We start from the raw sequence: 23,523 nt of genomic DNA, 5'->3' as shown, positions 1-23,523 counted from the left end.
GATGGATTTGGGTCGTTACAATGACTTAACTGGAAACATACCATGGATTTCTCCTAGTAGACGCGTTTTAAAGCCTCGAGGGAAAGCTTAAAGAAGACAATATCTGCTATCGATGGATTTGGGTCGTTACAATGACTTAACTGGAAACATACCATGACCTGTTCTCTTTGAATTTCCAACATTTAAAAGTAATAATAAATGAAAATTTAAAAATAATAAATAAATGATTACATATTTAATTCCAACCATTTGGAAAAATAATTACATTTAAAAGTCAGAACTTTCCTATTTAATAAAAAATTTATTAAAGAAGACTAATTTAAATTCTAATTTTTTTAATTATAAAATTAAATTTATAATTCAACATTAAAAATGAGCTGGAAATTAGTATAAATTTGAATAGTTGTATTGAATTAGCGGCGTTGAAATTACACGAAAAACAAACGACGCGTCGTTGACTTAAAAATTATGGAGTAAATGAATATTCTAATTTTTGTCTATTTATAATTTAATTACGAGTCATAATAAGGCAGCAAAATCCAACAAACCCCGATTTTCCTTCCTCCATTGAAATTATTATTAATATTATTTAAATGAAGTCACGCCTTAAAAATAATTAATAATAAAAATTAAATAGAATTTTATCTTTTAAAAATTATCAATAAAAATATGTAGGCTCTGAATTTGATTTTAATTAATTTTACAGAATTAAAAAAAAAAAAAAAAAAAAAAAAAAAAAGGAAAGCACTGTCTTTTTCTTAAATAAATAATTATCCAAATCACGAAATTTAAATGAACTATTGATAAATTGATAAAAACATAAAGTCAAAGCTCTGACTTGGATAATATTTCATGGCGGTGGAGGATATAACAGTAGAATGAAAATATATTTTTAATATATTTTTTATTTGGTCCTTAATTTTAAATTTATTTATATTATTTTACTCCCATTTTCAAAAGTATTTTCATATTTTATTTTTATTTATTATTTATGAATATTCTAAACACTAAATTATGAAAAAAAAAAAAAAACAAATGAGTGACGTGAATTAAATGGATGACTGAAGGAATTGTGTAACCAAGTTGGTCGATGAACATTCAATATAGATGAAGAAACTACGTGAATCAGTACTTATCTACTAGCTCGACCTCATATATGAGCTTGAAGTGTAGTCTAGGCTCGATCCAAACTTGACCTAAGATTAAAATTCGATTGGTTCAATCTGTTTGAGCTTATTGATCAACCTATTTGATTGATATTTGAAGTAAGTCGTCAAACAGACTACTTCATATATATATATATATATATATTTTAGGTATATAAAAAAATAATTTAAAACTATATATACAAATTAACCGGAGACAAAGTAGAAATTCAACAAATTTTAATAACGTTTAATTAAGAAAATCTAAATATATTTGTATTAAAAAAAACAATTAAATATTCGATTATGGGCTTGGGCTTTTCAAAATTATAATCTCTCGCGATAAAGTGACAGCGACAGTGTCCACCTTCGGTCACCATCCAATAACATCAAGAGAAGCTCCGTCCCGTCACTGTTTTTTGACTTCCCCGTAACTAACCCATTGGTTGACCATTTGACTGCACGAAATAAAAGAAAATAAAATAATTGAAATAAAATTTTAAAAAAATAAATTTATATTGTCTAATATACAAGTCAACAAATCTTATTTTATTTATTTATTTATTTATTATTATTTTTTTTTTTTATGGATCAAAATTTATAATTTAATAATAATAATAATAATAAAAGGTTTGTCCATATAAAAATTTGTCTTATTAAGAGAGGTGCCCATGTGAACAACTTTAGGGGTATTCTTGTAACTTTCCATTTACTGGGCTTCATATGGGACCGAAAAGCCCATTTAGAATATATATGGGCCCGTCTGATTAGGCCCAATTATGGGCCGAGACAAAATTGCTGGGACGGTTCATAGGGGGGAAGAAATGGAGGGAAAAATATCGCTCGGTGGGAAATGGCTGAAAGAACAGTTCTGAATTTTTTTTTTTCAGATTGAAGACTGCAGAAGAGGTAATGTTTCCTTCTTGTTTTCGATGAGTGAGCTTTTTGTTTCGCAGAATCGGACACATATCATCATGAAAACGCGTTTGTTATGGTCACGGGTATAAAGCGAAGCTATGGATTGGAGGCTGTTTTCTTGTTAATTTGCTTTCATAATTTCAATTCACAGTGAAACGACAACTGATCATGCCGATCGAGGATTCGATTCCAACAAATAGCTGGAAAGGTAATATGATTTTTTTCTCCTAATTATTGGTTCCTCATTTTTCATCTTGTTCGTTCGTATTCAATCGGTATATGGCGGTAGCTTATGTTTTTACTTTCTTTTCCAGTTCATAATCTGCTGTTATGCAGCCTTTTACACCGATGATTGACTGTGGACCATCGCCAGGTATCTTTCTTCTCTCGCAATTTGAACTTACTAAGAGGAATTTCATCAAACAGTTTGTGATCACTTGTTTCTATCTGCGTACTTTACTTGAGAAAAGGCTTGATTAATGAAAGGTTAGTGTACTAGACTTCACCATAGTCAATCTCGTATGAATCGTGTTAATTATTATAGAAACAGTCTCTGGAATCTGGATTCATGTGGAAAGAAACGACATCCAAAATTCTAAATTACTCACCGATCATATAGAGATACATTCTTGAGTTTCCTGGACTAGGAAAGGGAAAACCGAAATGCGAGCAGCAACTCCAAGCTTACAAATAGACAATAGAAAATGAGGTTACTTAGACAGGCCATTCACCTTTACAAGGAATCCCACAAGCTTTTAATGCTTTCAGCATACGTGTGCCTATGCTCTTTTGACTAAAAAATTGGATTACCAAAAGCACATTTGCTGTTTAAAGCAGTTCTTTTAGATGAAAGCGAAATTCAACCGACAAGATGATTCCGGGGAAAAGACTTTTCACATTGATCTCTGGTCTATGCTTCTACACACACTATTTTACAAACACTCTCCATAGTCTTACAACCAAAGATACTCATCATCCTTAATCGTGTGTCAAAACCAAACCCCACCAGTTTTCTGATATTGAAAACTTAAAAAGAGCAAAAAAATATTAAGAGAAAAGAAGAGAGGAAAAGCATTTCCATTGTACATACAGAGAAGAAAACTAGGTAGTTGGAAAGAGCAAAATTATGGAATCCTACTGCAGAGGTTGCTGCATGGTGACAACCAAAGTACTGGTGACTACGTGCTTTCCATCAGTCCAAACTACATAGCCACTCTTCATGCTAGAGCTTCCAGCGGAAAGTTTAACAGCCATTGCTTGGACCCTAACCAAAAAGCTCAACTTTTGCCCAACCCTTCTAAACGCCAGCCTTTCTGGCTCCACTGTCACTGAAATTCCACTTGGTGGCTTTATTGTTACCTTATAGATTGAATTGGCGTCCCCAACGTTAGTCACAGTTCTTATGAAATGTGTAGACATCTTATGCTTACCATATTGTTGAAACACCACAGACAATGAAGGGTAATTCAAATTTCCAGTATGGCCAGCCCTTTTTGCCCCGCTACAATCTGCTATCTTCCCCGTAATTACTTGGATATTCTTAGCGGTGTAGTTGGAATTACACAAGAAATCAACATAATCATATGTGTTCAGGTCATAGATTAAACCAGGGTCCATTGCCTTTTGTGGGTGAACATGACCAGCTCCAAAGTCCAAGACCGTGGAAGTATTGCCTGAAGATTCGTCCAACATTGTTTCACCCCGGTTGTCCAAAGTATAAGCAGTGGTCATTAGGGCTGATTTTATAGCTGCTGGACTCCATCCTGGGTGTGCGGCCTTAAGTAGAGCAGCCAAGCCAGAGACATGAGGACAGGCCATGGACGTGCCGGAAAGTATGTTGAACTCTATGGCACGCTTGTCAGTAGGAATTCCAGAAGGCCCAATTTTATCAGGCCAAGCAGCAAGAATGTTCAAACCAGGCGCAATCACGTCAGGCTTCACGATTTCAGGGGACTCTGGATTAGGACCTCGAGCTGAAAAGGAAGCAACAACCGGTGCTGGCCTGACCCCAAGCCGAGTTCCCTTGAACAAAATTGTTGCGGTTGGCGGTGACTGAGACTTCACTGCTTCTGCAATGTACTTACGAATCTCGTCGCCGCCGGTTGCACCGACGGCGGTGGCTGGTAGTACGTGGCAATCAGCTACTAAACCCTCGCCGTCAAAGACCCCATTAGCTAAAATCATTCCCAATCCTCCAGCCTTCTTCACAACCTCACCTTTAGCAGCTCTTGAATTGATGCCCCTATCGCATAGTACTATCTTTCCATTCACCGAATTGGGGTTTAATGAACCTTCTAAGCATAGAGACGAAGAATACCCATCCCCGCCTTCGGTTCCTGCATAAATAAGAGGATACAAACGACCCGGAACCAAAGCCGGTCCGCCGTAGACACTGGTACCAAGTATTACCCTTCCATTTCCCAATTTAACATCAGCAGGAAAATCCCTATCCATGGTTCCAGCTCCTACTGTTGTAACCCACGGTGCTACATTAGTCACAGTGAGCCCACCTGGACCACCGTTACCGGCTGATGCCGAGACAAAAACGCCGGCTGCCACCGCTCTAAAAGCCCCTATAGCGATGGCATCGAGATAGTATGGCACAACCACACCGCCGACGCTGAGTGATACAACATCGACACCATCGGAAACGGCAGCATCAAACGCAGCAAGAATGTCAGAGTCGTAGCAGCCGGCGTTCCAGCAGACTTTATAGGCAGCAAGACGAGCCTTAGGAGCCATTCCAGCCGCTTTACCACGAGCATAGCCTAAAGTTGAAGCTGGAAACACATAACGGCCTGCAGAAATGGACGCTGTATGAGTACCATGGCCATCGGAATCTCGAGGCGAGCGGTACTCAGAGGTCTCGTTCATCTTTCCATTGGTGGCTTCGTACCCACTGCAGAAGAATCGAGCCCCAATAAGTTTACGGTTGCAAGAAGTGGCTGGAAAGTCCTTAGCCGCAACACACTGCCCTTTCCATTTGGAAGGAATAGGACCCAGATCGCGGTCGTTGAAACTCTGCCTCTCCGGCCAAATACCCGTATCGATAACCCCGATCACAAGGTCAGATCCAAAGTCGGACTCTTTGAGCAAGCCAGCACTATCGGTAGTCTTGAGGCCAAGGAACTCAGGGGAACGAGTTGTATGAGGATGGCGAACCTGTTCGGGGATGATGGAGGCGATGTGAGGGAGGGTTTGAAGCTTCTCAACCTCAGAAGGTGAGAGCTTTGCAGAGAAGCCATGGAAGACATTTTCATAAGTGTGAAGGATGGGTCCATTGGAAGAAGATGAAGTAGCATCTGTAGCCTTATTGGAAGTGATGGAGGCTAGAGATGACTCGTACCAGTGCTTGTGAGTTGGAAAAATGGAAGGCTTGGAATCTCCATGAACCTGCACAATGAAAGTTTTCTTGGAAGCATCGGCGGAAGAAGAAGAAGAATAAAGTGGGAGAAGGAGAGAGAAGAGGACGAGTGCTCGAAGAAGAGCAGCAGCCATGGGAGAGAACAGAAAGAGAAAGAAAGAGGAGAGAAATGAAGGGTTTAGCAATGGAGGAGGGAGGAGGTGATGGTGGTCAGGCACTGGTCTGCCGACGCGCTGTCACTCACTGCCACTGAAAAACTTTAAAAAGGAAGTGCACGCAGAGATGTGTGGGGATGTGGAGTGTAGCTGTAGTGGGAGTGAGTGAGGCAACAGTTGTAGTAATAAAACCGCGTAGAATGCTGAAAGTTCGAACTTTGACGAGGGGCAGAGTAAGGACTCCGACTCCTTATTTTAGATAACTTTTGGTATAAATTTAATTTGCAAGTAAAGAGTACTCTGGGACTTCTATTCCTTGGAATTTAGGGGAAATTAGTTGGCAAAAAAAAAAGGTCAAAAAGGAAGAAAGTCCCATCCATTCCATTAGCCATACCCTATTCATCAAGTTAAAATTTTGAATTCTAAGGCTCTAGAGATATTTTAGAACAATTTCTTATTGTGGGGTTTGATATGTTGTGATGGATTGACGATGATTTTGTTTTTAAATTGTTGCTAGAAATATTTTGGGTTTCTTAGTTGAAAATTTTTAAATAAAACAAGGGTTTAAAGTTTTTTTTTTTTTTTTTTTTTTTTTTTTTTTTTTTTTTTTTTTTTTTGTTATTTTGATCAGGGAAGTGACAAAAGAAATTGTTGACTAAAAATAAAATGATTATTAAACACAGCTTTTAACTTTTAGTTTTCTATTTTTAAATGATATATTGATTTGTTTAAAGTCTATTAGTTTGCGTAATCAATTTTTCAAGACAATGTTTTAAAGTCTATTTGAATTTTAAAAATATCATATAACCTTCAATAATATTTTTTGGGTTTTCAAAATTGTTTAAAGTTTAAAAAGCTTTTTTTCAAAGTTAAATAAAACTAATCATTAAACAAGTTTAAAAGAAACAATGTCAATTTTCCATTATACTTTGGTTGATGATTAATATTAAAAGTAAATGGTAATGGAGTGAGATTTAGTTAATAGAAATTTAGAGAAATATTAGAAGGGTTAAAAATAGTTTCTAATTCCTCTGTTAAATGTTTCTAACCAGCTTGGTTTAAATAGATTTTGTAGGTTAATTCTATTTTAGTTCTTACCATTCTAAAATTCAAATTTAGTCTCTTTATTTTCAATAAAACTTAAAATTCCTATCTACTGAGTTTATTGTTAACTTTTTTTTTTATTCAAAAAATTAGTATTAATTTTTTCTCTACAAATTTTATGAATATGTTCATAGTGTGTTTGAAAATTTGGATATTTGAAAATAGGATTGACTAAAATAAAATGAAGTGCAAATGACTAAAAATATATTTTATTCTTGATAAAAAAAAAAGTTTTATTTTTATTTTTATTTTATTTATTTTTTAAATTTCGGTGGACTCATTTATTTAAAAGTAATGTAAATTTTGTGTTGAAAAATGTTAGAATAATATTTGAAAATTTTAGAACATAGAGGATCGAATTGAAATTTTTTAAATAAAAGAGACCAAATTAAAATATATGATTCTTGTTTCTTCAGTTTTTTTTTTCTTTTATTATAGTTTTTCTCTCTTTGAATTCCAAAAATAAAAATATATTTTTAAATACTATTTTTTCTTTAGGTTTTCAAAATTTATTTTAGATTTTAACTAGTTGATCCGTAGACTATTAATAGTTGGATGGTGTTGAAGTATAAAATACATATTGGAGAAACGAATTGGTTGGATAAGACCAGAGAGAAGTTGTGAAGGAAATTCAATGTTTATGGACACAAGAATGAAGGCTGCCCCACAAATCTTTAGCTGTCCGAGATAACCAACATGTGCGTAATATTAAATATCTTATTAAAACCCTAATTAATTTGTCTTCAATAAGTGATTAGTTGAGGAAGTGTGATTATGATGATTACAGTTGAAGAGTTAAAGATTTTAGTTCAGAGACCTCCATTAAAGATCTATTATTTTGAGGCCACATGGCCATAAATAGGCGAAAGTTTAATTATTTTTGTGTATCACTTAGGACCACACATTTGGAGGTACATCCAGACTCTACTTTGTTCATACTAAGTTCCTTCGAACCTCCAGAAATCCAACCCTTCAAGCGATAATGCATTCGCATTAATTCTCCTCCTTAACCACCCCCACCAACCCTCTTCAATAGGTAAGTCCTTGTATGATTTGAACATGATAATTTCATCTTTAGATATCAATTGATGTACAACAGGCAACCAGGTCACATAAATCTTGCCCATGATGGAAAATGGTGCACTCAATCCAATAGGAACTAATTTAGGGAATGATCATGGGTTTATAAGTAAGAAATACATCTCCAATGACATGAGGCCTTTTGGGGATGCCCAAAGCAAAACCATGAGAATTTATGCTCAAAGTGGACAATATCATACCATTGTGGAAGGTCGTGATTCCTAACAGATTGTTGGAAGAGGAGTCATACATCGGCTAATAAAGAGATTGATCAAGGGTTTATAAGTAAGGAACACATCTCCATTGGTATAAGGCTTTTTGAGAGGAAAAAAAAAAAGCCACTAGAGTTTATGCTCAAAGCGGACAATCTCATACTATTGTGGAGGTTTGTGGTCCTTAACATATTCCAATGTATTATTTAGAATCAAACTTAGGTTTTAGTATCAAAGGCTGTTAATCTTCAGCAACCCTCTTTAGATGTAGCGAGCGCTAGTGAATTTGATTGGACGCATTCAATGAGGGGAGGAAAGACTCCAAAGCCTTCATATTTAAATAGATATATTTATCACAACAACTATAGAATATGTATTATTAATATTGTTTTCGAGTTCACCAAGTAGGTCGAAACATTCATGATCAATGACATACCTCTTAACTAATTGAACTATGTTATATTATTATAAAATACCTAACTCATCTATTCAATCAAAACATAACTTGAATGTCTAGTACTGTTACGATCTGGTGGAATAACATTTCTGAATCGGATTGATAATATTTATAGGATTATATGAATATAAATCATTTAGAATGGAAGCTGATTTGATTTATAGTGGGGGCAAGAAATATTTGTTGTTAGTCAAATTTTGTTTTGTGTGTAAAATTATGAGATGAACAGTACTTGGATTGAAAGCTGCTGTATAATTTGGTTAGATTGTGTGTGAGGTGGAGCCCAACGTAAGGTGAAAAAATTGCGCATGGAAGGAAGGACAGTGTGGTTCATTGTAATGAAGGTGTGGGCCATATTGTCATCAGAAACAAAAACTGGACCCATCCCAGAGCCATCATTCTTCTTTGAATCTCTGCTTATGATGTCTCTCCTCCCTCCTCCGCTTCCAATATTTGAGCATCTCAATTCAACCCCTCTGAAATTGGTGGTGGGAACTCTCACCTAACCCTAAATCCTATTTGAGTTTTCTTTCGTGTCTATTAAGGATATGTTTCTACACTCTTGTAAAGAATGTTTCGTTCTCTTCCTCAACCGATGTGGGATCTCACAATCCATCCCCTTCAGAATCCAACGTCCTTAGTGGCACTCGTTCTCTCCGATCAATGTGGGACCCCTAATCCACTCCTCTGAGATGCAGTATTCTTGCTGGCACACCGTCTCGTATCTAACCTCCTTCGGGCTCAGCTTCTTTGTTGACACATCATCTGGTGTCTAACTCTTATACCATTTGTAACGGTCCAAGTCCACCGCTAGTATATATTATTCTCAAGATTTTTAAAACGCGTCTACTAGGAAAAGATTTTCACACCCTTATAAAGAATGCTTTGTTCTACAACCTAACCGACGTGGGATCTCACGCTTAAACTCTCTCTTTTTTCACTCTTTCTCTGAGTTTTGCTTGAAGCAGGACCATGAAAGGCTCTCTCTGTTCATATTTGAAACAAGTAATTCCCTTTCAGTAGAGAGAAAGGACAAAGGGAGAAGCGGCAGTGATAGCATTCACTTTATAGTAATAAATAAAGGTTAAATTCGCATTTAGCAAGTAAAAATTTGGTAAAGCATTAAGTCAGAGGAAGAGGTCAACAACACACCAATAAAGCCAGACAGACAAGGCCACTGGTTTGAGGTGGACAATCCAATCCTCAACATCCGTCGGTGATTCAAAGAAATTTCAAACCACCAAAGTAAATTTCATTAAAGCATCACCTTTTTTTAGATTTTCCCACCACGTCCCTAACCTGTCTTGCCTTAATGCTTTCATTTGACCAATACACTTTCTATGTAATTCAATTTTGATGAAAGGGTAAGTTTAGTGTTAAGCTCTCGTGATTTTGCTTTTGGTTTCTCCAAAAGACCTCGTATCAATGAAGATAGTATTCTTTACTTATAAACTCAGGATCTTTCTCTCAGTTAGTCAACATGAGACTCTTTTTTTCAACATTCTTTAACAATCCTCCCTCGAACAAAATGCACCATAGAGCCTTCCTTGAAACCTATGGAGCGTTCGAACAATCTCCCCTTAATCGAAGTTTGACTCCTTCTCTAGAGCTCTCGAACAAAATACATTTTTTATTTGACGCTTGAGTCGTTTTTTATTACACGTTCGAGACTTACAACTTCTTTGCTTGACATTTGAGGATTCTATTAACATGGTTAAGTTAAGGACATGCCTCTAATACCATGTTAGGAATCACGATCTCCACAGTAGTATGATATTGTCCACTTTGAGCATAAGCTCTCATAGTTTTGCTTTTGGTTTTCCCAAAAGGCCTCATACCGAAAATAGTATTCCTTACCTATAAACCCATGATTTAGCGAAGTTATGACTACATTACTACACATTTGCCTTTTTTTTTTCCACAAAAAGTTGATAGCTGGAAAGTAGTTCAAAAAATAAAATAGAAGTTCATTGACAGCCCCGACTTAAATAGTATTTCCCCAACTATTAAATTAAAATCATATTGCTTAGGGGGGAAATGGAAAAAGAAAGGGCAACCAGTCCAGTTTAGCATGCAATTATTGGGGTTGTCATAATTAGACTTCGTAAGAAAGTGTTAAAGAATGGGGCCTCTTGACTCTTTGAGGTGTGCATTTCAAAGCCCTTTTTCCTTTTGTTTCATCACTCTTATCCCCTGTGAAATGAAAGGAACGTTTTAGCTCAACGCTTCCAGAATTATTGTCCCCTAATCTTTTAGATTTATTCAATTGAATTCAACTGAAAGAACTTTCCATTCTTAAAGAGTAATGCATTTTAGTTTACAAATTAATTGAGGTTTGTCTAAAAAGAGCGATGCATTTAATGCATCCATGAAGGCTACAGCAGTATCATTTAAGCAGTGGACCTATTGTTTGCTAAGATCAAGCTTGCTCTTTCTGTTCTTGTTGTTCTTGCCTCTTGTGTGTGGGGCATCTATATTTATGGTGTTAATTTATGAGTCATATGTTCTATAATTCTGTTATTTGATCAATTTTTTTGGTTTATTTTCCTTGTGAGCTTAAATGTAGTAAGTTCAAGTGGATCGTCCAATTCATCAGCTTCTACATAAAATCTAAGTTAGCTATCAACCAAGGAGATATTTGTCGCTTCAAAAATGGAAAAAAGTAAATATTTCAGAAGAGAAGGGAATGGGAGTCTACAAACCTGTGTCAAAACAGGCAACATTCACCAACATTTTCATGTGCCAGAAGATAAGTCTCGTAATGCCTTTTAAGCGTGTTTCCAGCACCCTGCAGGAGAACTAGTTGTCATTTTCTATCACCTGAGCTATCTTTTACTCTTCTTATGAGCATCAATAAACAACATTCCCATTATTTGTTTATGCATATTACAACATTCTAGATATTCCAGAATAAACAGTTGCACCAAACCAAATGATCATCAGGAGAAGGATTGTGTTGTTAGACATGAAAGTGTTAAGGATTGTTGGGCTTATAAGTAAGAAATACATCTCTATTGGTATGAGGCCTTTTAGGAGAACCAAAAGCAAAGCCATGAGAGCTTCTGTTCAAAGTGGACAATATCATACCATCGTGGAGGTTTGTGATTCCTAACATGGTATTAGAGTCATGCCCTTCAAAAAAGTTGTGAGCCTCGAAGGTGTAGTCAAAAGTGACTCAAGCGTCGAGCAAAGGGTGTACTTTGTTCGATGGCTCTAGAGAAGGAGTCGAGTCTCAATTGAGGGTAGGCGATTTGAGGGCTCCATAGGCCTCAAGGGAGGCTCTATGATATACTTTGTTCGAGAGGAGGATTGTTGGGAGAGGAGTCCCACATCGGCTAATTAAGGGAATGATCATGGGTTTATAAGTAAGGAATACATCTCCATTGGTATGAGGCCTTTTAGGGAAACTAAAAGTAAAGTCACGAGAGCTTATACTTAAAGTGGGCAATATCATACTATTGTGGAGGTTTGTGATTTCTAACTGAAAGCCGTGCGGACATTTTATTGGTCATGTATGGCTTGCATATCATTGAGTTAATGCCATTTCCAACACGAAACCCACCTCTTGAAACCACCTGATCAGCAGCATCCATTCTGGAATAGTCCAACTAGTGTCCAGTATACTCTAAATCCATGATTCAAACTGAGAGAAACCGGCTTACCTCCCTGTACAGGCTGTGAAGGAAACAAGTATTTTGGCACAACTTTGGGTTCAAGAAGATTAGACAAATGCTGCAGCCATAAAATTAAGTAGAAATCAATCTAAATTTTCAGGTCGAATAGATGAACTATCCCATGCTTCAAAATCTTTATCAACTCAATTTATACGTAATCGTAGAGATATATATGGTAGATATTTATATATAAGAGGTGGTTATATTTGTTAAACCTATAGTAAATTGAAACTTATATATCCATTAAACAATACTTTGAAGATGTAATTCCTCTATTCTTTATATTCTATCTGTACATACATGAATTCATCAATATAAACCTTTTAGCCAATATTCCTCTGTGTATTTCTCTCTTGTTCTTTATGTGGATCTAAATCGAGTGTGGGTGATGTTGTGCGATCTTGTCATACAAAATGCTGCACCTCTGAACAATATTTGTTCATGAAATTGTGGGAATGGATATCTCTAATGATCCTTTGGATAATCGTCTTACTATCTTCAGGAACACTCCAACAGGGGATAGCAATACAAGTATATCTAGCAAGTATTTTTATTTGGTGTTTGTTATTTCAGTAAATTGCTTGAATAAAATAGTGCATAAGCATCTTGGTTTGCTCTCTTTCAAGGTGCAGAAACAGGAGGAGGCAGTGGTTCCTCTTGGGACTTAGCTGAATGCATCTTCTTTTGCCCTGTTTCAAAGAGCCAGTATCAGAAACTTCTTTTTTCTTCAAATCCCATCTCAATTTATACCATTCATAGCTAATGTGACCATACATGGACTGATTCACATGCGCCAAGATTCTACAAATTAGTGCATATGTATGGAACACTTGGCAAGAGGTGGTTGGTCTGTCACATTTAGATCTCGCAGAAAAGTTGCAGGCTAAGGTACACTTCTATGCCATTGGTTACTCGACCAGACAATATATTTACATACGCACATAAGTACACAGGCTTCTTTTGATGATATTATCAACATGAGCTGTAACTCGAACAGCAATAATGGAAGGTACATTGTGAGATCTCACATCGGTTGAAGAGGGGAATCGTTGTTTACAAGAGTGTAGAAACCTCTCCCTAGCATACTCATTTTAAAAACTTTGAGGAAAGCTTGAAAGAGAAAGCCCAAAAAGGACAATACCTATTAGTGGTGAGTTTGGGCTATTGTAAATGGACACCAGGCAGTGTACCAGAGAGGACATTGAGCTCCGAAGGAGGGTGAACACCGTGCGGTGTGCCAGGAAGGACATTGGACCCCAAGGGGGTGGATTGTGAGATTTCACATCGATTGGAGAGAGAAATGAGTGTCAACGAGGACGCTAAGCCCCGAAGGGAGATGGATTGTGAGATCCCACATCAATTAGAAAGATGAACGAGTGCCAACGAGAACACTGGGCTCCTAAAGGGGTGGATTGTGAGATCCCACATTGGTTGGAGAGGGGAACGAAACATTCTTTATGAGGGTGTGAAAACTTCTTCATAGCAGACGCGTTTTAAAAACCTTGAATGGAAAACTCAAAGAGGACAATATCTGCTAGCGGTGGGCTTAAGTGGTTACACTATACTCCGGTACTCCTCTCCTCCCTTTTAAAGATAGACGTATCCCACATCTATTGCACTAGAAAACGATGACCCACAAACAAATAAACCAGATGAAATTGTCCAAGGTAATCCAGTCGAAATCCAGACCATGTTACTGAACCATGCAATAAGTTTTAAGCATATGTTAAGATCAACTTCTCCAGTTCATGCATTCATAAACATTTGACTTCATTTAGCTCAGCTATTGTAGCAACCCTTCATAGCTTATCTCTTTCATATGTTTTTCAGCCTTACATAATCATCAGTTCATCACAACCAAAAATTAAATTATCTAAAAGAGCTTCAAATCTTACACCCTTTTCCTTTTCTGATACAGCATCGATCTGGCAATGAATACAAAGACAACAAAGATCCAACTTCTCTTGTTTTCTTTTATTGCTAAATGCTAATGTCCATTTTAATTTACATTTTCTGAAACATGAAGCAGGTGGAAGAGACAATAAGACTATGAAACAGGAAGGCGGTTATGTTGGCGCTGGAGATCTTCTAAGAGAAGGTGAGTTTCAATTGGTTCATTTTTATGGCATTGTCTGAAAGATTCAAGTATTTTCCTGGTGGAATCTTCTAATTCTCTCCTTTCATCATTTTCAATCTGCTGGTTTCTACACTTTATGCTGCAATAACCTTGATCGCCCCTATGAACACCACCAAATACCCATCAAAAAACTGAACCAGTATAAAGAAATGACATATTTCCTAGGAAAAATCTAAAGAAATTAGCAAAAAATAAGGTATTTAGATAAAAAAAATTGAGTACCTGTACATGTAAATATCTTCGTGGGGGTCCAGATTCTTGTGGCAAAGAAGACATGTTTTGAGAAAACATGAATTGTTGGAAATGATTTGAGTGGAAGAAGCAAGTTTTGTGGAGTGTTTAAGCAGGAGATTTGGTTGTGGTGAGCGATGAACAAGGATTCCTAACCCAACAGCCTTCGAATTTCTGGGATTATTGTCAGTTTCTCTTAGCTTACCATTTCTCTCCTTCATTCTAAAGGGTCTCCCCAATTTGGGAAGCATTTTTAAAGGGTGGAATCAGGGGAAGATGGTGTGAGGATGTGAAGGATTTGGATATGGCGGATATATAGAAGAATATGAATACCCACAGAAAAGAAAAGGAGAGTAAAGGGGGACAGAGTGATGCAGAAAACAATAAGAAATATAAAACGACGTGGTTTCACTACCCGACATCTGGTTTCCACCATGATGTTTTTTTTTTTTTTTTTTTTTTGGTACAGAACAGAACAAAAGCTGTGGGCTTTGTTGTAAAATGAAAACGTGGAAAATGAGGAGGGGATGGTTAAAAAATAGTTTATTCTTTTATGCTATGGAAATAGAGCTAACACCTGGCCTGGACATGCTTTCCATTATGGACGGTGATTGCCTACCAAATTACTGTTTATGTGTCGGTTTGTTAGGGAGAGGTTTCCACATCCTTAAAAAGAATATTTTGTTTCCCTCTTCTTCAATCGATGTGGTATCTCAAAATCCACCCTCTTTAGGAGCTCAATGTTCTCAATGGCACACTGCTTGGTGTCTGGCTTTGATACTATTTGTAACAAGTCAAACCCTAAACCCTAAGCCCTAAACTCTCCTATAAGGAATGCTTCGTTTTTTCTCTTCCATCGACGTGAGATCTCACATATTTTATTGGATATGAAAGTCCCACATCGGTTAATTTAGGGAATGATCATGGGTTTGTGATTAAGAAATATTCTCTCTATTGGTATGAGATCTTTTTGGGGAAACCCAAAGTAAAGCCATAAGAGCCTATGTTTAAAGTTGACAATATCATTGTGGAAAGTAGTGTTCATCTAACACTCACATGTTTATAGTTTGTTCTACCAGACAGATTCTTATGTATTATTCACGGAGGACAAAACTTTATAAATAGTTTGAGATAAAGTCAATTCTTATAATTATAGGTACTCAAGTACTCGAGACATTTTTTTTCGAATCGATTCAAGTATAATTCAACAAATAAAACACGTTTGTTCTCCTCCGCAATAAAAAATTCCCTCTGTTATTGAATTGAAAAGAAGTGTATATTTTTTTCAACTTTGTACTGCCCACCTTTATTGAATTCAAAACAAAACTAATGAATTACTAAATAAACAATGGTAGGTAGAGGTGTTAATTAATCATTGAAAAATCTTTAATCTATTCCTTTTAAGGTAATATAGTTGCCAATGCTTTCCTTTTCAATTTTAATCATTAAACATCTCTAATTTGCTTTGTTATGTTTGGTAACCCTAAGGTTTTTTTTTTTTTTTTTTTTTTCTTAAAATTTAAATATTCTAAAACTTTGGTTTGCTTCTTTTTAAAATTCTTTATATAATTTTTTAGGGTGAGAAAATGATTGAAGTGGATATTTTCTTGTTTTTTTTTTTTTTGAAATAATTAAAAAACTAAAACGAAGAAAAAATGAAGTGAATGTGAAAGTGAAGGGTATTTTAGTCATTTTTTATATATCGTGAAAATTTGAGAATTTGAGAAGGGCTTGCAACATCTAAAAACATTCTTTCGAAAATTTTGATTTTTAGTGTTTCACTTTTTTGTAGACTAAATTGATAATACTTTACACTTTTTTTTTTCTAAAAAATATCCATAAATTTTCGAACGTTTTAATAATACTCTTAAACTTTCAAAATAATTTAAAAAATATAAACTTTAAAAAAAGTTTAAATAAAAAAAAATATCTTAACTAAAAAAAATTCAAAAGTACCTTTTTTTTATTTATTTCTTTTGGAGGGAAACTAATAATATTATGTAACAAAAAAATATTTTTGAACTTTCAAAATAATTTAAAAAATATCTTTTAACTTTACAAAAAAAATAATAATAATAAATTAATTAAATAATTAAATAATCCTTTAATATTATTATTATGGATATAAGATTTTTTTTTTTTATTGTTTAAAAAGAGTTAAATATATTAATGAAACTTTTATTTGTTTAAAGTTCTAAAAGTATTTCTTAAACAAATTTCTAACCATTACTATCTAATCCATTGTTAAAAGTGTTTTTTAGATATATATATTTTTTTTAAAATTCAAAATTATTTTAAAATTTTAAAAATATTTTTTAGAGTTAAAAAAAAACATTATTAAGAGGAGTTACCAAGCACTTCAAATTTTATTAAAATATATATATTTTTTCAAATTAATTCTCCAAAAGTTAGAACCAAACAAACTCTTAACCACTTGCTATACATTATTTCAATCAGAGCATAGAAATTACTTTAGAATCTTTTAAGTTTTGTGAAGTGTTGTTTTAAGTTTTGTGAAGTGTTGTTTTGTTGCATTTGATTCTTCTCAATAGAGATTGGATGAGAGAATTGGCACATTTTCTTGCACTTACAATTCACCTAAATAGAAAATAAATAAAGATGATATATTTATGAGAGTATGAACACATTATGCTTTCTTTTTTAATCATTACAATTAGTTCTTAAAACCCTATACAATCGATTTATTAATTAATGAATCGAAATGGCTTTAATTTTATTCAATTTTTTTAAAAATAAAAGTCCCTCTAAGTTAAGTTATAAGCATATTGATATGCACACTCCTTCAAAGTAAAATAAAAGTCCCTTTTAGAAAGGTCTTAGTATTCTCAGCCTTCACAATAACTTATTCAAACTAAAAAAATGCACAATCCTGAAAAAACTTCAACTTTCCATTCAAACCCAGGTCTAGAAAACCTGCATTCTTCTTCCTGAGATATGGCTTTATAAGGTAGGTTTTGTTTCATGTTCTCGTCTAATTTAGCAGTGTAATAGCAGGCTACTGAGCTCTTCGGTTGCATCCAAGCAACTGTGTCGATGGTGGTGACAACCATGGAAACAAGGGGCCAAGACGGTATTAAGGCAGGTGAACACGAGGCATTTTAGATGAAAGAACACGAGTGGAATCTGGGATTCCAGAGAAATGCTTTGAAGAGATAGATGTGGCTGAATTGAGGGAAGAAACTGCTGCCTAAAACTAAGAAGCTGATCTAAAACAAGTGAAAGCTCTCAGCTTTGTTATGTGCATATGAACAATGAAGAACTACTGAGCAGAACTTTTTTTTTTTTTCTCCATCTCTCTCTGATCTGTCAGTTTCAAGTCTCAAATGAATACCTATAAATTTAAAGATGATGAATATGATGGATGAAAGAAGGGAATCTCAGAATCTCATAATGTTTATCAATGAAAGCAAACTGCCAGATAGGTAGATGCACAGGTCAAGTTTGATGAGTTGGAAAATGGAAATGAGTAAATATGTAGAGTTACCAACATTAATAGGGACAAACATCTCAACGGGTATCTATTGCAATTATTTATTGATTTAGAAGGGACCATCCTAATGACATTCCTATCACTCCTATCACTCCAGTTCCTTCTAATATGGGGCAGAGAGAGGAAAAGGATAGCACTCTCTTTTTTGAGAAGGGACCATATCCTAGCGAAAAATCGGGGTCCATTCTAGTGACAAATGATATCCTCTTTCCAATTCCTACCATTAAGAGCGAGAGAAACTTGATATATATTGATATATATCCGGGACAGAACAATATGACAAAGATATTGAGAAGTTGGACTATAACTATGTTACAACAAAATAAGTCAAACATAGTTCAATTAGATAAGATATATACTCCTAACTAAGAGGTCAGATAGATATTTGAATCTCTCTCGGATGAGTATAGTTCAACTAGATAAGATATATACTCTCAACTAAGAGGTTAGATATTTGAATCTCTCTCTGCGACTATAGTTCAACTAGATAAGATATATACTCTCAACCAAGAGGTCAGATATTTGAATCTCTCTCCGAGTATAGTTCAACTAGATAAGATATATACTCTCAACTAAGAGGTTAGATATCTGAATCTCTCTCTTACATGTTGAACACAAAAACTATCAACTAAATAAGATGTATACTCTCAACTAAGAGGTCAGATATTTGAATCTCTTTCACGTGTTGAACACAAAAACCAACTATGTTACAGCAGAACATAATTTTGCACTGTTTTTTAGAAAGCAAATGTTCACTACTCATGTATAAGCAGACATGCAGAAAGTTCACAAGCCACAAACTAGACTACATTTGGAGCAATGAATACAAACAAAAATTTTTGTAGAGTTCAAGCATCCACGCTCGAGGTCATTATAAGAAAAGGAAGGGTTGTTTCAGAATTTGACTATAAATATAGTTGGATGAGCTCGTCACTCACCACAGATGGAGAAAGAACGCCCAAATCTGTGAAGAGAAGAGTAAGGTATTGAGGAGGAGTATAATCACGAGCAGATTTTTCCACTTCAACCTTGGATGGGATAGGAACCCCAAAATCAATGGGACGCAGGGCAGGGGCCATGTCTTTCTGATCTAATGGGTAGAGTCGGGCAAACTGCAAAAATAATTGCAAGTCAGTTTTTTCCCCAGTAACTGTAATCATAAGAGGTAAGAAGGTATTTACTAATCCCAATACTGTAAATGATCTAATGAAGGCAAGTAAGTAGATGGAGGCAAACCTTATAACTCTCAGCAGCTACATACATCGGTTTGTTCATGCTATGTGCCACTAATGCTATTTGATAGGTGCCCATCATGTTGATTATACCTCCACTTTCAACAACTCCATCAGCCCCAACTAGAACCATATCAACCTCATCCATCGTATATGCTACTGCTGAGTCAATTAGGAGCTTTACAGGAACATCAAGTTTAGCTAGCTCATTGGATAGACGCAACCCTGTCCTGTCTGGTCTTCCTTCTGCATATTTTACGAACAAATGTCAACAAATCGAAAGTTAATAAAGACAATGTAGATGCCATGGAAGAGATAGACAAGATTAAAAAGAAAATACTGGTTTCTTGTTGCATTAAAGTTCATCATACTGTTAGGCAAGTGTACTAGAGGAAAAGAAAAAAGGGAGAATACCTTCTCTTTAGTTAGTTGGCTAGGCTGAGTACTTACTTATATAGTATGTAATAAGTTAGTTTTATCATTCATGTATTTTCTGTGTGTGCCATAGTGGTAGGAAGAGACGTAAGCCCTCTTGAAATAACTTGGCTGCTGATTTGTACTGGGGCCTAGGAATATTGTGAATTGTTACCCCCACATTCAAAAACCAAAGACAGAAACGTTGGGACATGAAACGTTAGCCAAACAGCTACAGCCATAATTCACCTTAGTGCAAGCCTGTTTCCTTATCCAATCTTCTCTTAGTGTACGCAAATGGCACTTTGCCAGACTGAATTTAGTTGATATCGTGGATGAGGATTTGATAGTGCATCTTTATGTCCTCAGCCGCATTTCCCCCATACATAGCTTCAGCAATGCCATGCCACCACTCAGGAGAGTCCTTGTCGTATAAAGCCAACTCTTCTTAAATTATTTCTTTTGCTTGCTTCTCTTAGAGGAAGGCATTGAGCCTAAGCTTCATGTAGAAGTGAAGAGCTCATGCCATTCTAATCCAAGATCCAACTTTCTTGGTTTTAAAGAAAAAAAGAATTGAAGTTGATTTGGAGTCTCATAAGATTCATCAGGCCTAAGTTATGGCAGCACAAAAAAGTGTCTATTTTCTGATAGACAATTTTGGGAACATTGGATATCCTCAGAAGGAGCAGAGGCAAACTCCAGTAAGAATTAATAGAGAAACCACATTTCGACAGTCAATTCAAAAGACAGTAAAGAAGGTTCTTTTATTGGATTCCAAATGAAAACCAGGCATTTGAGAGAATTAAACAGGCTATGATTACCCTCTTAGATTGCACAAGTAGTTGGTGACATTGCACACTAGATTGGAATTTGAATCTCCCACCTGTTGCCTCCATGCACCTAGTCTTTCATGTCTCATAACTTACAAACAGCTATAAGCATTGGTGTTGTAGCATAATCTCTCTTCCTCATTTGAGAACTAATTTGGAATCAATTATGGAACCTAAGAAAGTATAGGGAGTTCAGAAAACACACAAATAACAATTCCTGGGAGCTACTAGTTCAATTAAAGTATCTTCCAGTTCCTCCTCGTCTAGCCATCCTAGGTACTTCTGGAAACCATTCAGCAATTGTCTCCTAAATTTCACTTTGGGGACAAGGTAGTAATGTTAGGTCACCAATTATAGACGTTTATGAGCCGAGAGGTTTAAAAGGGAATAACTCGGCCAAAGGAGTGCTGGGTTGAGTATGAAATCCAATGAGGAATAAGTTGATTCTGTTCTGTCATTCAATACCTATGTTAGCCACACCTCAATCTGGCTAACTTAATAATTGTTTTGTGTTCGGGTCCTTTTGTAAATGTTTCTTCACAGTTCTATATCTGTCGCATATCAAGGAGCTACTTTCAATCAAATTCATAGGAAAACAAAAATAAATACGTCCCTTATCCAGTATATCAAAGGGAGAGGTCCAAATCCTTGGAAAAAACACGAACACAAGATTTATAGAGTTTGACTTGGTAACACAGACTTAAATGACAACTCAATTTGCAAGGTGGTTAAAGATTTAAAAGAGCAGAACCTGTGCAAAACACTCTAAAGAGCTTCTTATTCTGTGCAGCTAACCTCAGAACTTCCATAACAACTCTAGAGAAACCATGGACCAAAATTGTACAACCATCAAAAATGAAATCCTGACTGAGCATTGCAATAATTCTCCGTGCCTGCAATGCAATACCAGTTTTAGCATTAAAATACCTTAACAAATTACATGGTGTTCGGCCATTACAAATGATCATCAGGGTAAGCTCTACCTTACAAGATATCTCCCCAAACTTTTCTGCTCGTTCAATCAGGCGAGACTTAGCAGACTTGAAATCCTCATATTCTAAAGCCGATGTTCTAGTTACATACCGCATGAACAAATCACACCCAGCCGTCAATGATATTGAAGTTGTATCCCATGACTGGAGGAAACAAACAGATAGATGAAATGAATTAGAAGTTATTTATATTAGCCTGTCAACTGAAAGCATTCGTCCATTATTTGTATGAACTATTTGTACACCACTACGATTTCGTACATAATTCATTTCCTAAAAACCTCAAAATACAACATATGTGACTCCCAATTATGCCTCTAAAACCTCAAAATACAGTACAACAACTCACCTTCAGAGAGTCCGATGCCTTTTTCAGCTCAATTTCGAGCTCCATCATTGTCGTGGCCTGACTGGACCGTATTACAGCCGCCAAAGACCGAATAGCTGCGACGGCCTCGGCCAAATCCGGCTGTTTCCTCCAGTTATTAAACTCATCGATCACACTGAAAGGCTTGCCAGATTCAGAGTCCCGAACATCAGCTTCCGATAACAATTGTTCGTCGGTCGGGAATCCGACAGCAGCTTGCGCCTGGGCGAGCCAATCACTGGTGACGACGGCGGTATGAGAAGCCCTACTTTGATAATAGGCAGAGATTTTAGGGTTAGGGTTCTGGAAAGTGTCCGCCATAGAAGATTCGTCGACAGGCGGTGAAATTGAAAGGGTTTCAGCGGCCTTTGAAACGCCTTCAGTTTGCTGCTTGTCCAGGATGAAAGAAGCCGATCTCCACCACATTTACGTTCGAGAATTACCCGTACACGACGGTGAAGAATCTAATTTTTCGGGTTTTTAAGGGAGAAAGTGATAGAATCTACGGTTACGCTCCGATTTCGGAGATTCCGGCGACTTGACTCTCTGTCGGCCGAAATCAATTTTAACTAAGAACGGATAAATAAAATCTTATAAAAATAATATTTATATTCTAATCCTCCCACTTGTTTTTAAATATTATAAAAATAAGAATTAATTGTTTTTAAAAATAAAATATTTCAACCATAAATATTATTGAATTTTAAAAATACTTCTTTAACTTAAAAAAAAAAAATAGAAAAAAATAATGAATTCAAAAAATTACCTTTTATTTCTTCTTTAACCAATTTGAATTATTTTTTTTTTTTTTTATGATTTAAAATTTAAAAACATTATACAAAAAATAGTTAGGTAGATGGAGTGGTTCCAAACGAGACTAAGGATGATGTAAATATTACATATAATTATTTTTTTAGATCATAATATTAAAAAACATTAATAAAAAGATTATCAAAAGATTATAAAATATTTTTTTTAAAATTGTGAAATTTCCATATAATATTATATATTTAGCTAATTTGGTTAATTAAATATAAAAATGCTTAAAATATGGTTTTTTTTCTTTATAGATTTATAAAATAAAATTTCAAAATGGAAAACAAAATTAGAAATAAATTATTAAATATAATTGTATAATATAAATCACAATATTAATAAAACCAAAGTTTTGATTATGGTTGAATACAGCTAGCAAATTTATTATGACTGTTATTATCATATATTTATTTTATTCAAATCCATACGCGTTTTTTAATATCATTTTTATTTTCTGAAAATTGAATTTTGTATTTATTAATTATTTAATTTTTAAAAAATTAATTAGATTGACAACTCTATTTGATTTTTTTTTAATTGTTTTAATTTCAACGTTGACTCAATTTCTTTATCATTTTTTAAAACTAAAAAATATTCTTTACATTTTTGTTTTTATATATTTTTTAATTTGGTTAAAATATTTCATTAAAAAAATATTAGAATAAGGCGGTTAATTTGTTCCTAATAATTTAGTCCATATAATTTTAAAATATAAAATTTTTATTATGATGAGATGAAATTCATTCAATAAAACTCTTCGCTACGGTTGGAAATAAATTATAATTTTTTCAAATTGTGAAGACAAATTTGCAATTTAATAATTTTAAATTATCTTATAATTAAATCAAATAAAATTTAAAGTGGAGTGATTTAATTGTTTTCTA

At 34.9% G+C, this 23,523-nt stretch overlaps 3 protein-coding genes and 1 long non-coding RNA gene across 6 annotated transcripts; 1 reads left to right on the top strand and 3 right to left on the bottom strand.

Moving 5' to 3' along the window:
• The first annotated feature begins 1,901 nt into the window (after positions 1-1,901).
• Positions 1,902-12,993, top strand: LOC111779276 (uncharacterized). 2 transcript variants are annotated; one of them, XR_015413380.1, is made up of 4 exons: positions 1,902-2,054; positions 2,215-2,271; positions 2,378-2,436; positions 12,612-12,993. It is a non-coding gene; the product is annotated as an uncharacterized LOC111779276 (long non-coding RNA). The 2 variants fall into 2 exon arrangements; XR_002812668.2 differs by lacking the exon at positions 12,612-12,993 and having other exon boundaries at positions 1,915-2,054; positions 2,378-2,839.
• On the bottom strand, positions 2,939-5,795 carry LOC111779272 (subtilisin-like protease SBT1.5). The gene has a single exon (XM_023659390.2). It carries the CDS (start codon positions 5,559-5,561, stop codon positions 3,198-3,200), a length of 2,364 nt encoding a protein of 787 aa, XP_023515158.2. The 5' UTR covers positions 5,562-5,795; the 3' UTR covers positions 2,939-3,197.
• A 963-nt stretch (positions 12,994-13,956) lies between the features above and the next one.
• On the bottom strand, positions 13,957-14,820 carry LOC111779275 (FCS-Like Zinc finger 17). Its single transcript, XM_023659393.2, has 2 exons — positions 14,469-14,820; positions 13,957-14,346 (listed from the first exon to the last, which is right to left on the bottom strand). Exons 1-2 carry the CDS (start codon positions 14,726-14,728, stop codon positions 14,157-14,159), a joined length of 450 nt encoding a protein of 149 aa, XP_023515161.1. The 5' UTR covers positions 14,729-14,820; the 3' UTR covers positions 13,957-14,156.
• A 3,875-nt stretch (positions 14,821-18,695) lies between these two features.
• Positions 18,696-22,401, bottom strand: LOC111779088 (uncharacterized). 2 transcript variants are annotated; one of them, XM_023659147.2, is made up of 5 exons: positions 21,806-22,400; positions 21,448-21,600; positions 21,216-21,357; positions 19,225-19,466; positions 18,696-19,100 (listed from the first exon to the last, which is right to left on the bottom strand). In XM_023659147.2, exons 1-5 carry the CDS (start codon positions 22,247-22,249, stop codon positions 18,894-18,896), a joined length of 1,188 nt encoding a protein of 395 aa, XP_023514915.1. In that variant the 5' UTR covers positions 22,250-22,400; the 3' UTR covers positions 18,696-18,893. The 2 variants fall into 2 exon arrangements, with proteins under 2 accessions (XP_023514915.1, XP_086974981.1); XM_087118855.1 differs by having other exon boundaries at positions 21,216-21,600; positions 21,806-22,401.
• Positions 22,402-23,523: the final 1,122 nt, after the last annotated feature.

Source organism: Cucurbita pepo, chromosome 17 (assembly GCF_057944985.1).
Source record: "Cucurbita pepo subsp. pepo isolate OVF chromosome 17, ASM5794498v1, whole genome shotgun sequence".
Lineage (NCBI taxonomy): Eukaryota > Viridiplantae > Streptophyta > Magnoliopsida > Cucurbitales > Cucurbitaceae > Cucurbita > Cucurbita pepo.
The sequence above is the reverse complement of the archived record's forward strand: the minus strand, read 5'-3'. Positions and strand labels throughout refer to the sequence as shown.

What these genes read in the sequence shown, in the direction of transcription:
- LOC111779272 (XM_023659390.2), bottom strand. Translation starts at nt 5,561, where the DNA reads ATGGCTGCTGCTCTTCTTCGAGCACTCGTCCTCTTCTCTCTCCTTCTC.
- LOC111779275 (XM_023659393.2), bottom strand. Translation starts at nt 14,728, where the DNA reads ATGCTTCCCAAATTGGGGAGACCCTTTAGAATGAAGGAGAGAAATGGT. An exon ending in GAAGATATTTACATGTACAG is followed by an intron (nt 14,347 to 14,468) that starts GTACTCAATTTT and finishes TGGTGTTCATAG; the next exon opens with GGGCGATCAAGGTTATTGCA.
- LOC111779088 (XM_087118855.1), bottom strand. Translation starts at nt 22,249, where the DNA reads ATGTGGTGGAGATCGGCTTCTTTCATCCTGGACAAGCAGCAAACTGAA. An exon ending in CTTTAGAGTGTTTTGCACAG is followed by an intron (nt 19,467 to 21,215) that starts GTTCTGCTCTTT and finishes TAAAATATGCAG; the next exon opens with AAGGAAGACCAGACAGGACA. An exon ending in TAGCTGCTGAGAGTTATAAG is followed by an intron (nt 19,101 to 19,224) that starts GTTTGCCTCCAT and finishes TTATTTTTGCAG; the next exon opens with TTTGCCCGACTCTACCCATT.